General features: G+C 30.6%; 1 protein-coding gene across 1 annotated transcript in view; it reads right to left on the reverse strand.

The window, feature by feature from the left end:
- Positions 1-13369, reverse strand: part of LOC145331580 (potassium voltage-gated channel protein Shab-like) — a 133290-nt gene that overhangs the window by 87338 nt on the left and 32583 nt on the right. The window contains exons 5-6 of the mRNA XM_080176325.1: positions 12743-12781; positions 1250-1280 (exon numbers count right to left, since the gene is read on the reverse strand). Of these exons, the coding sequence (XP_080032451.1) occupies positions 1250-1280; positions 12743-12781 (70 nt within the window). The remainder of the gene's footprint in view (positions 1-1249; positions 1281-12742; positions 12782-13369) is intronic.

The raw sequence follows: 13369 nt of genomic DNA on the forward strand, positions 1-13369 counted from the left end.
TTTTTCAGAGCAAAAAACGATAAACATTAATACTTAAATGAGTGACGTCCAAGCTTTATTATAAGGAGGAATATAATATATTTTTACAAATTTAGGGGGGTAAAATCATATACTAATAAACGGAATCTTCACTCACAAAAAATTCAGTTGTCTATCAAGAATAGACATTTTACTAGGTGTGCTACGCATTGATGGACGGACAGACAGGTAAAGTGAATTATAGAGTAGCTTTGCTATTTAAAACAGAAAACAGTTATATAAGCTTTTTTATCACCCATTCTTACCAAGTTATCACAAAAAGTAACATTTTAAAATCCTTATAAATTGCTGACAATAAGGAAAAGATTTAAAAAGAGGAATAAAATATTTGAAAATTTAACATAAGCAAGTACTATTAAAACTTAATAAAATAATACACGGCACTGGTTTTGAAAAGAGACTATCCATAGAAAAACACACAGCTCAAAAGTAGGAATATATTTCGATTAGTTACATCTAATCCTTGTTAACCTTTCATAGTTCTTTCTTGTACAAAAGTTTGTTTGAAACTAAAGCATAATAGTTCAAATATGTCAAATTTAATTTTTCAATCTATTTGTATTTTACATTTTTTATAATTATTCAAAAGTCTTGCAATTTTATTTACTTAAAAAGTTGAACGAAATCTTCTTTGTTTTTTTACAAAATGTTGACTATGCCTAAATTTAGCAGCTTAAACAATTTTAATCCTTTGAAGAAATTGTAAAAGTGACTTATTTTTTATTTTTAAAGCAGTGGCGTGCATATTGAATTTCCAGTTGGGTGTAAAACCATTAGGGGGTGAAAAAATGGAAGGGGGTGTTGACACCTCTCTACTGAATATAACTTGTATTCCAAATTTTCCCACAAAATAAATTTTTCCAGAAAATATTTAAAAATCATTCATTTCCTGTTGAAAAGTTGAAGTATTTATATAGAAAACGCTGACATTAAAATTCCAACAATCATTGTTCTTAAAATAGCAAAATAATCAGGAAGACGTGATTTTTACAATTTAAGTAAATATAATTTTATCTTTTAATGAGGATAATTTTTTATATTTGTTTTTTATAGCATGACTGGAATATCAAAATCAGCCGTCTATCTCCAATAAAAGTTTAGAAAAACCCTATTCCTGAATAGCAATACGGTCTGAATGACGGACGGACAGACAAAGTGAATTATAGAGTAGGTTTACTGCTAAAAAATACAAATTGTTGAGAAAATAAGTTCCTGTGCTGGTTAAATGCAGAGCACCCGTCCTGAAAAAAAAATATGTTAATAATCAAAAACATTATTTTAAAAAAGTATATAACAGAAACACTTTGTACTTTGATCATCAGTTTAGTAATTTTAAATTAACTTTAACTTCACTTCAAAAATGATATTTAAAAAAAATTTCAAAATTTTTACTAAATTCTATATTTTTTTCCTTGTAACATGTGTCTCTTTACATCATATATTGCATCAATTGTCGGCCATTTCAAGGATAAAAGATGTCAACTATAATTTTCTTAGTATATAAATTCAAACAGGGATCTAACAGGATAAGAAAATATGGCTGCTAAATTGATGTACTTCCCCAATGATGCTACACAAATATTCCCCTTATGTAGATTACAATAAGAGGTTGAAACGTAATCAACCAATCAGTCGACCGACAAAATCATACTTTTCATCAATCATTACACCTAATAGTTGCAGAATTTTTAACATCAAAATTGTAACTACTCCAATCATAAAAGTCCATGGGTGGGGTAAAGAGGTATTTAGTCCCCCCCCCCTTAAACTTTTAAAACTCTTATTTTACCCCCTCAAAATAAATTATAAATACATTAGATTACACCGCTAGAACATTTAAAACCCCTCATTTTAACAACCCCCCGAAAATAAAAAATTGGACGTCCTTGACACCAAATAAATTCTGTGAAATCTGGTCCCATTCCCCTGGCAACGCATCTTGAAATTGCAAAGTCTATTATTCCCGGAAATTAGATAATTTTTTTCAATTTTCGTACTACATATTTTTACATGACATGCAATCATTATCACATAAATTTTTATTAGTATTTCTTTTCTAAGGCGATTGCTCTTGAGAAGATGGTGGTATCCTCCCATATATAATTATAAACCTTCCTAAGATTTATGAGAAGATACATTGTAAAGAAAAGCCATATCGGTTCAGTAGTTTTTTGTTAGTTTTATGTATGTGTAAGAAGCTTATAAAAATGACGTCATACTGGCCTACCATTGGTCATTTTAAATGTATACTCTCCTCTCGTCTGTGTATTGCCTAACTTTGGTCATTTATATTGTATGACGTCATTTTTTATAGAGCTTCTTTGCGTAATTGATCGAACACCTCTTATACATATTTGAGAAAATATGCATTTAAGCGTTCCTCCAATTCTCAACAACAAAAAGAATTTATTTTCCTTTCAAAAAGAATTAGTAGGGGGTTTAAAAAGGAAAACTAGGATGACAACATCTATAAAAGCAAAGCTCTGAAACGATATGACAGACGAACATTAACTTTTGTTGGGTGTCAGAACAGAATATACAAAATATGAAAATTTAAGGTTTGACAAAATTATACGTAAATTTGTTGCAAAACTTCTTAAATACAGAATTCTGTTTAAAGACATACTGACATTTTAAATACTTGATTATAAAGATGCTTTGCTCATAATATTGTACCTTATTGTAATATGAATCAGTAATAAAAAAATCAGATCAATCGGGTGATTTTATCACATAAAAAATTGTTAGTAAAAAAGTAAAAAAATCAACATGTTTAAAATAGACGTACGGACATTCTGGTAACGATTATAGAGTTGCTACAATTTCTAAATCGTACCTAACTACTACAGAAATCACCATGCAAAGTTTGAAATCGATAGGACAATTCTAACATGCCTAAATTAACGAATAAAAGCTAGCTTAGCTATCTCGGACGGACGGACGGACCGACCCTAATTATAGAAAAGCTTCGCTTTTAAAAATGCTTAGGGATGAAAATGTTATATTTGTGAGTAAGATACAACAGAGGTAAAATAAATATTTAAATTCAATGTGAAATAATAAAAAAAGTATATTAATATTTAATTAAATTGAAATGATTAAAAAATACGTTGCTTCAATGGTCTCATTTATTGGTCATTTCGTCCACCCAGTAGTAAGGTAGGTCATGTGGTAAAGGGGATGGATGGGGGGTATAGCATTTTTAGCCAACTGCGAGTATCACTTTATTAGATTACATGAAAATCTGGTGCAATATCTAAGTAATCAATAAAATAACTATGCTTTAATTTCAATTACAAAAACTGAACAATTAAAAGACATATAAAGGATGATTCTTCTGCATGTAATTACTTAAAAAGAACAGATTTTGAATAGATTAGCTGCTCAAAATATCGGAATAAATCTGATTTTACTGTTGATTTTGCCAGAATGACTGTCAGTCTTAAAATCATGTCAAACACTGTCCTAAAGTCAAACTAACACATAAATTGAAAAAAGAAATACTTATAATTCAAAATTTAGGAATAACAGCTTAAACATTATCTTAAAAATTTGTGGACTAGTTTAATAAACAACCAAATGTCCCCTCACTCCTTGCCGATTTACAATTTATGTTTGCTATTTTTGTACAAATTTCGTCATTTATTATTAAAATGATGTAAAATTACACGAGATTAAAACTTTTTAATTCTGTAATGTAGACAAATCTACGAAAAATGCTATAAATTTCTACATAGAAAATTTATCTAAAATTTAAATATTTTAGTATTTTCTCATATGTTTTACTTCTAAAACAAGCATGACAAAATCAATAAGAAGCGAAGCAAATAAAATCAGAACGAATGAGTTATAAAACAACTTCGCTTTTAATAAACATTGATGACAACAACCATAATTCCAAGATATGAAATGGTAAGACAAACGAACATTAACACGTATAAAGTGTCAGAACTGAATAATCAGAAAAAAATGTATAAAAGTCGAAACTAAATTGTAAGTAAATTTGTTGCAAAACTGCTTCAAACATAATAATGTTTAAGGACATACTTACATTTTTAAAGACTTGATTATAGAGATGTTTTGCTAATAACATTTTACTTTGTTGTCCTAGGAATCAGTATTCTAAAATTCGGATAATTTCATCACATAAAAAATTGTTGTTAAAAACTACTAAAGAGTCACCATGTCCGGAATCGAGGACAATAACAAAAAAAAACTATTTGTTCTTGCAGGCGGACCCACCCTAATTATAGAACAGCTTCGCTTTTAATAAAAAAGTGAATATTTTCGTAATAAATCTCCTCCATATTGGTTACAGATTTAAATATACATAAATTTGTTTGGTTTATAAACACCCATAGAGTCAGGTTTTTAATAAAAACGTGCATGAAAACTTTTTAAAAAAGTAGTAAGGGTTTTTTGTCTGTAGCTCAAAAACTGTTAGACTGAATTGGTTCTACTTTACAGCGAAGCTTCTTGAAGGTCCTTAGATATTTTATTTTGGGGGAGAGAAAAAACACCTAGAAAAAATAACCCACTTAAGAACTGAAGAATAAACAACTAATCCCCCCCCCCCCTCCCCCCAACCACTAGAGGCCTCAAGGGCGTAGCTGCTAGATTCATAAACCGTTCTTAAATATTTTTCTATTTTTCTATTTATATCTTTATCACAAAAAATGTTTAAGAATACTAATCCTTGTCTTATGTTTGTAGAAAAATAAATTATAAATAAATATTTTATTTAAATCTGAGAGAGAAAAAACTTGGTGTGGTAATCGGAAAGAAAGAAAAATAATTTTTTTTGGTTCAAAAATATTTAAATCAATTATTATCAACAATTATTTAGGGGAACAATTTGAAGCTTGTCTCTTATTTAAATTTCAACAATCCTAATTTTGCAAAAGATTTTAAAAGTTCTTGATAATTTAAGGTTTATTTTGTCCATTATAGTTAAATAAAATACGAGATTTAACCTGTGGCGTGCACAGGTTTTTTTTCTTGGGGGGGGGGGTATTAAAGGCAATCAAAGAGGGTTGTTATTTTATTGTTAAAGGGGTGGATTCACCCCTCTAGTATTCCACCCTCCACATTACCTAATACCTAATTATGGATAGAGTTTAACTTAAAGTCAAGAAAATAAAACATTATGATAACCCGTTTTACCCCATCCCTTATCCTCTACCCCACTTTTGCTTTCATTACAAAATTCTTCCATCCTAACTTAACAACGCTATTCAATAATGTAGCTCACCAAATTTACACATAAGGTGACGTTAACATGGGAAATACATATAATTAATTATGAAAATAATATATCCAAGTGCGTCTGTCGATAAAAAGAGAAAGACGCAATAAATCATTTAGCTCTTTATTTTAATTTTTTAAGTTTAAAAATATTGTACTCGGCTATTCCTTGGCCGATTTAGGCTTTTAATCATATCCTGGCCGAGACAAATTTAGACCGTTGACTAATCAAAAATCGGTTCAGTTAGAGGGATACCCAACGTCTCAATTTATTGCTACCAAAAGTCTTATAACTACGTTGCAATTATATAAAAACCCGTAAATTGAGTTTAATCAAAGGAGTATACTACACATTTCAATCACGCCCCCATCCCATGATACAGCGTGGCATTAATTTGTCATCGACCCTAATTATGGCGGGATATTCCTTCAATTTCAAGTGTTCCACTAGTAATGGGATGCAATTCTCTAATGCCCACTGGTGGATATTAGGTTAAGTAACATCCAACAGACAATCAATCCTTTGATTACACGACCTGTGTCTGAGAAGTTCTAACAGTGCATGGTAATACGCGCCTGTAAAATTTGTAAAAAAAAATTGGGGAATTTTGTCTATTTATTCCCTATTGACGTATCCCTCATTCCCTGCAGTCGTCTGGTTTCAATCTGTTTCCTCTCTTTCAAATTTCAAGTTTAAAAGTTAGGCAAGAAGTTTTGGCTTGGGTTTTAGTTTTTCCTATTTCACCTGTCAAAAGATGCAGGAAGAGAGGGAGGGGACAATGTTATGTTTATTACTCTAGTCCCCAAAGTTTTATAGTAACATTTTTCTATTTGTTATCTTAACAACGTTGGAGACTTTTATTGAAATTTGATTAGTTGGTTCATTAAGCTCAGTAGAAACGTTTCAACCACTAATTGTATTTTACAGAACGTGTAATGTTAAGTATCTTCATTTGAAATGTATTTAAATTTATAGACCATTGTCTTATCCCTTGAGATCCCTGCAAAAGGTGGATGTCTATAACATATATTAAAACTTATCAAAGAACAGAAAAAAATATTTAAACAAGAATGACAACAAGTCGATCAAAAAAATAAAAAATGCTACAAAATTGCTTAAAATCTAAAATCCTATTGCTATTAAAGCAACTGTAGAAGTGGATATCGTATAACATAGTTTTGTTTTCCGAAGTAAAACCATTTCAAAGATCAAGTTAAAAGAACAATTCTGCCATGTTCTAAAGAGATAAGACAAGGGCCAATAGATTAAAGTACTTCCCTGATGCTGATACACAAATTGACCCTAACTGTAGATTACAATTAATGGTTGTAATGTTTGGACACTCACCTTGATAAACCAACCAATCGATATTCAATAAAATTCCCTAAAGTTGTTAAACTAATGAATAGGAGATTGATATTTAAAACTTTGAGGACTAGTGTTGTTCTTGGTTGAATTGTTTTCAAGAAATGGTAGGAAGAAAAAGGAACTTAAAACTGGAATTACTTAGTTAGGGGAACAATAACTTCTAGAACACTTTTTGGGATGTAAAAATTTCCGGGATCTAATGCAGTTTTCGGTAACTAATATCATCAAAATAAATACTGCCAGCTGCCAAACGGCTAAACGCATCAATTATCATGCCTAAGCACTGTTTTAAGCGGCACAAGAAGGCCTACAATTAATTTGAGCCACGATCCTTTGAAAAGAGGGAAAACTTCAATGAAGAAAATTGCGTAAAATAAGTAATTTTTGCGCATTTATGTGCACTGCGAGATAACTGTTCATTATTAATGTTTGACACTATACCAGATTATTTGTAGGCCATCTTTTGTCAGTTAAAATTATGTGCGAGCATAATTTATACTTTCCATCGTTTGGCCGTTAGAAGCATTTAGATAAATATTTGAGGATAATCGTTACCAGTAACATTTTACCGTGAACTGGACTTGATCAAATTTGTGTGATGTTCTAAAATTAATATGTATGACAAGATTGCGTAAAACGTGACAAGAATTATCTTCATTTTAATTCAAATCAAATTTCTCGAATAAAATGATATAATATTTGTTTAGTAAAAATTATTGTAATCCTATTATGTAAAGTATAGAAGGACGTTCAGACTTCCTACTACTGCGATAACTACTGATTACTAACTACTCCATTTTGGGGACGCTCACATAGGTTTAAATGGTTGGTTTTAGGGTAATTTAGATTTAACTCTCTTGAGTTTTTTAGGCATTTTTCTAATTCCAATGAATATAGACCGCCTAGATGTTAGGGGTTTTAAAAAATTTCACAACAAATTTTAGCTATCTAAATTCAGTAGCATCCGAGTTAATCAAATTTCTCCCCTAGCGTTAATAATTATGTACGGACGGACAGACAAAGTGAATTAAAAAGTCGCTTCGCTTCTAAAAAACCTCGATAATTTTATTTGTGACATTTAATGTCCCAAATTTTCAGTGATGCATGCTTTGATTTAATTTTTAGACTACCAGAATTCTAAACAGAAATTTTCCTCAGAAAAATTAAATCAAAGGTTGGAAAGGAGGTAGAGAGATAGGTAGAGAGAGAGAGAAAGAGAGAGAGAAAGAAAAACAATTCATGAGAGTAGGTTAAGAAAAAGAGATGATAAAACAAGGATAACAACATCCATAAAAGCAAAGCTCTGTAACTGTAGGACAAACGAACATTAAGACTTGTGTATGTGTCAGAACATTAAGGCTTAAGAGTGCCAGAACTGAATAAGCATAATATAATATAATAAGCATAAATGTGTGAGTCTATACAAAGTTGTAAGTAAATTTTCCGAAGACATATCCTTGACAACATGCATAAAAGCGAAGCTCTGAAACGGTAGGACAAACGGACATTAACACTTGTATAGTGTCAGAACTGAAAAATCAGAATATAAATATATAAGGTCGAAGCAAAATTATAAGTAAATTTGTTGAAAAACTGCTAGATGCAGGATAATGTCTATGGACATACTTACATTTTTAGGACTTTATTATAGAGATGCTTTGCTTATTATATTGTACTTTGTTGTCCTAGGAATCAGTATTCAAAAATTCAAATAAATCGGATAATTTTATCTGATACAAATTTGTTAGTAAAAAAAGTTGAAAATCAAAATGTTTAAAATGGACGTACGGACATTCTAGTAACGATTAAAGGGTTGCTGCGCTTTCTAAATCGTACCTAACTACTACAGGAATCACCATGCTAAGTTTGAAATCGATAGGACAATTCTAACATGTCTAAATTAATGAAAATCCATCTCAGACGTACGGACGGACGGACCGATCCTAATTATAGAAAAGCTTTGCTTTTAAAAAGAGGGAAATTGGATTATATGGGGAAGAAATGGAAAATAAGATGAACTCTAAAGTTGTGCAATAGTTTCCGTATCTGCATCAAATAATTAATAAAAAGCAGTAAGGATTTTTTGTCTGAAGCTTAAGATTTTTATAAAACTAAAAAATGATTGAGTTTCTCTTTTAGGGAAGCTTTACATAGGTCCCAGGTTGGTTTTAGGCTGTTTTACTTTTTAATGAAGCCTTGGGACGGTTTTAGGCTGTTTTCTACCCCCCATCTTACTTATTACATGACAGAGTCACTCGATGCCAGAGGCACAACCGCTTGTCATTAATACACTACCTCATCTAATATTATTGATATAGCACAAATTATCCTTACCATATGTTTTCAACTATGAAAACCCTCTAATAGTTATTAAATTTTGTGTATTATCTACACAGTGGGATCTTTTGCCAAAAAAACGGGACATTTAGAGTAGACAAAAGTAAACTTCAATAAATAAGCTTGTATTTGAAGAAATGATTTTATTTTTTTTTGCTTTAACTCGGAAATAACTTAAATTTTGCCTCTGTTAACTTCTAATGTGCATTTGGTAAGTACGTCTTGCTGTTTTGGAGGAGCGAAGCTACCCTATTTTTAAAAAATCTATAAAACTTCATAACTTTAGTTAGGATAGGAATATTTTAACAAAATCAACGTCTATGTAAATATTTCTTCAATGCAAACAATGTTTGTGAACAAGAATATAGCGTCAGGTGCACCCAGTTCAAGTCCCGGCATTTTTAGGTAGGTCCAGTATAAGTAAAATAGGACACTTATAAGGCATGTTTTTAAATATTTTTTTTACAGATATAAACAACAATAACATAATTTTCAAAACACTTTTGATTTTGTGTTAATACCTTTTTTCTAAGTCTAGCTATCTTCATTTAAAGTTTGTATAAGAATATAAACATAATTACTTATAATATATTCTCTCTCAAACGTATATTTCTCTCTCTCTCTCTGATGCGTATATAATGTTTTTGCAATATTATAATTAATCCTCAAATTTGAATTTCTGCTGGACCAAAACCAGTTAGAAATACAATTTTTTTTAGAACAGATGAAATTTAGCAAATTTAATTGCTAAAATAAAAGTATTTATAAGTCATCTTTATTTAACGACTCCTTTATCCCTTAAATGTCCATTAAAACCGCGAGAACGGCAAAAATCGTTAAAAATCACTCTAACGGCGGCAAATAAAACGGTTCGCCAGAGGCAAATGATGCATAAGTCAAGAAAGATCCGCCTTAAAAAGTTTGAAAATATTGCAGAGATGAGTTTGGGCTCTAAAATGACTCCTTCCCCCTCTAACGGGGGAAAATTTGAAATTAACAAGGACGAAATTGTTCAAACCATGCAATGTAAAATGCTCCATTACTCAAAAACGGACAAGAGGCCCCAGGTTGTGAAAACTGTTTTATACACAATACATGTTGTATATTGATATTATTATTGCAAAACCCGGGGCCTCCTGTCCGTTTTTGGGTAAAATGGAGAAAACTGATTTTTTGGGGTTAAAAATCTTAATATTTTTGGTGAAATTTTCTCACAAAATGTCAATTTACACCACCAAAAAAATATTTTTTAAAATTTTTTCTTTAATTGGACATTGGTACAGGTATCTGAAAAGTACCTCAATAAATTTTTTTTCATAAGATGAACATAAATGTATATTTTGTTGCTTTGAAAAAATTGTGTAAAAAAATCTGGAAAATCATCAAAACTGAAAAGAAATTTTTCACTACCTTTTTTAAAAATGGCATAAACCCGCCAAAAATTAATATTTTCTAAAAATTTCTTTTCTAGCTGTCTACTTACAGCCATTATTAGGTCCTAGGATAGATGAAAGTCGATTTTAGATGTTTTGGATGCCCCTATTTTTTTCAAAAGATCCCACTGTGATCTATAATACAAAGTAGAACGATGTCTGCCTGTCCGTCTGAAGCTTAAGATCTCAGTAACCGCTGAACCGATTGGGCTCTACTTTTCAGGGATTATACCTACTGGTCCTGTGATGGTTTTACGCTATATTCTTGGGGGGTGGGACACCCCCAACCCCCCCAAAAATGAAAAACACACCCCCCCACCAAAAAAAAAAAAAAAATTGCCCCCCCCAAAAATTTTTAAAAAAAATTTTTCTTTTAAATCTAAAATACGAAAAATTGGTTTGATTAAACCTCTTGGGGCACAGCCCCTAGAGGCTAAGGGCGAAGCCGCTTATGGCGAATATAAAACAATAAGCAGATGCATAGGAGGGAGGAGACATTGGACTGTTTATTATACTCTTCCCCAAAGTTTCATAATAACATTTTTTTTCGTTGGCTTATCAACTTTGAGTTGAATTGGTTAGTTGGTTCATTAATTTGAGAGTCCAAATGTTTTTACCACTAATTGTTATCATTGGGGATGTACACCAAATAATTGGCCATTGTCTTATCCCTTTAGATCCCTAAATCAGATGTGAAGGCACATCAGTTCTAAAAGTTTGATATTGCATAACCTTTTTAATCTTTTCAGCATTATAATATCATGTAAAGTTTACACATTGTCGTTCATCTTTTTGGAATTTAATTTTGTTTTGTTCCTAGATGCAGGAATCTAAAGGGATAAGACAATGGCCGATAAATTTATGTACATCCCTAATGATGATACACACAATTACTCATTCTGTAGATTACAGTTTGTGGTTGAAACTTTTGGGCACTTAACTTAATGAACCATCCAAGAAACTTTATTATAAAACTTTGGGGACTAGTGTAATAAAGAGCCCGATGTCATTATGGTAAGAGTTTGGGAAATGTCTAGGCCTATTAACAGACATATTTAGTAAGAACTTCTTGTCAAAGGTCATGGAATCATACAATTGGTTGTCTATATACTTTGGGGGTTACTTCATATATGATATTTGAATGATGAAAAATTTGTGTGAAATAATAATATAGATTACGTTGTGTTTTTTGATGCTATACTAAAAAACTAGAGGCTACGCCCCTAGCCTCCAGGGACTCTGTATTCGACGAGGCAGAGTTGAGATAGATAAATAGCCTAATAACTTCCAAAGAATTAAATCTGAATACAAATAGCCTAATACCGTCCCAGGACCTATATGAAGCTACCCTAAAAGGGAGAACTCTACCAATTCTGTAGTTATTGCGATTTTAAGCTTCAGAAAATAACCTTACTTTTTTACTTAATAGGATAGGCACTTTTAAATGTAACTGCTATTCTGCTTGATTTTATATTTGTGATATGCAAAAGCACTAAGTTTTCAACGTACTCAAAAGTTGTTTTATAAGATGATTACAACTTGAATGCATAAAGAATTTCAAATAGATTTTTTGATTTTAAAAATTTATTTGATTTTCACTCGAAGATTTAAGGAAAATCAAGAAGCATTTTAAAGTGCCAATACAATGAAGTTATATAATACAAATGACCAATGATAGGCCAATGCACTGACTAAATTACCAATTGTAGGCCAACACACAGAATAATTACTAATTGCAGACCAGTATGACATCATTTAGATAAGAACTTTAAAAAATCAACAACTGAAACACTAGCCTTACTAAACATATAATCATAGAGTGATCAACACAGTTTAATTAAACATGTTATTTTTATTTGATAAGTCCAATACACAGTGTTTCATGTTAAAAACAATCTTCACTTGGTTATAAATAAAGACATGATGCTTTAATGAGCATAAGTTTTATACTGTTTATTAAAAACAAAAGATGATTTTTTTCCTCCAGTGGAGGTAAGGAATGAGTGGGGGGGGGGTGATTTTGCATGATAAAAAAGGGGGAAGGTGGTGAGGTATTTAAATTTTACCATTTAACTATGACTAATGTTTCTTATTTAACACATAAAAAGGCAATATGTACTTTGTAGTAATGAATATTATGCATGATAGTAAAAATCTCAACTTAGTAATACAAGCCTTTTATTTAATCATAAATCTTATATAACTAATTAAAGTCCTATGGTGGTTCTAATTACTACACATGATAACACCAAATCTTCATATCAATTTTATTAAAATATCCTAAATGCGCAGAATGCCGTGAACAATTATATAAATTTACCTGTAAACATCCAAGATGTCGTTGAATCCCTTTCCACTCCTGAAAATATATAAGAAGTTCAATAATAAATCATGGATAAGAAATTTAGGGTAGAAAAAAAAAATTACAAAAAGAATCAAAATACATTTTAATCTACATTATAAAGCACTGTTATTTTACTTCAAAATTGCTTTCTTATTACGTAAATTAGTATTGGTTTTTTGATTGTTCTTAAAGATTTTGTTAATCATTAAACCACTTTTAGAATGCTTCTCATTGGTCCCATGATGGTTTTATATCATTTTATAGTCTTCGCTAATTGGAATAGGAACAGAAATTGGTGAAGTAATTACTATTTTCTTGAATAATACATTTATATGTATTTTTTAATTTCATTAGTATGTAAAACATCACGAATGTCTATTTTTTAATTGTTTAGTCTGTAAGTTTGTCAAGTATTGTCAAGCAATAACCAGACTATGAAATTTAAATTGTTCTATAGCACTATAACTATAAAAAATATAACATAAATATCTAAAATTCCTTTAATTTATTTCATTTTTTTTATTAATTTCAGCTGTAAGTTGAAAGATAGATAGCAGAGAATAAATCTTATCTAAGATAATTGACTAGGTTCTAGGCCAGGGA

This window comes from Acartia tonsa, chromosome 11 (assembly GCF_053477335.1).
Source record: "Acartia tonsa isolate MP-2025a chromosome 11, ASM5347733v1, whole genome shotgun sequence".
Classification (NCBI taxonomy): Eukaryota; Metazoa; Arthropoda; class Copepoda; order Calanoida; family Acartiidae; genus Acartia; species Acartia tonsa.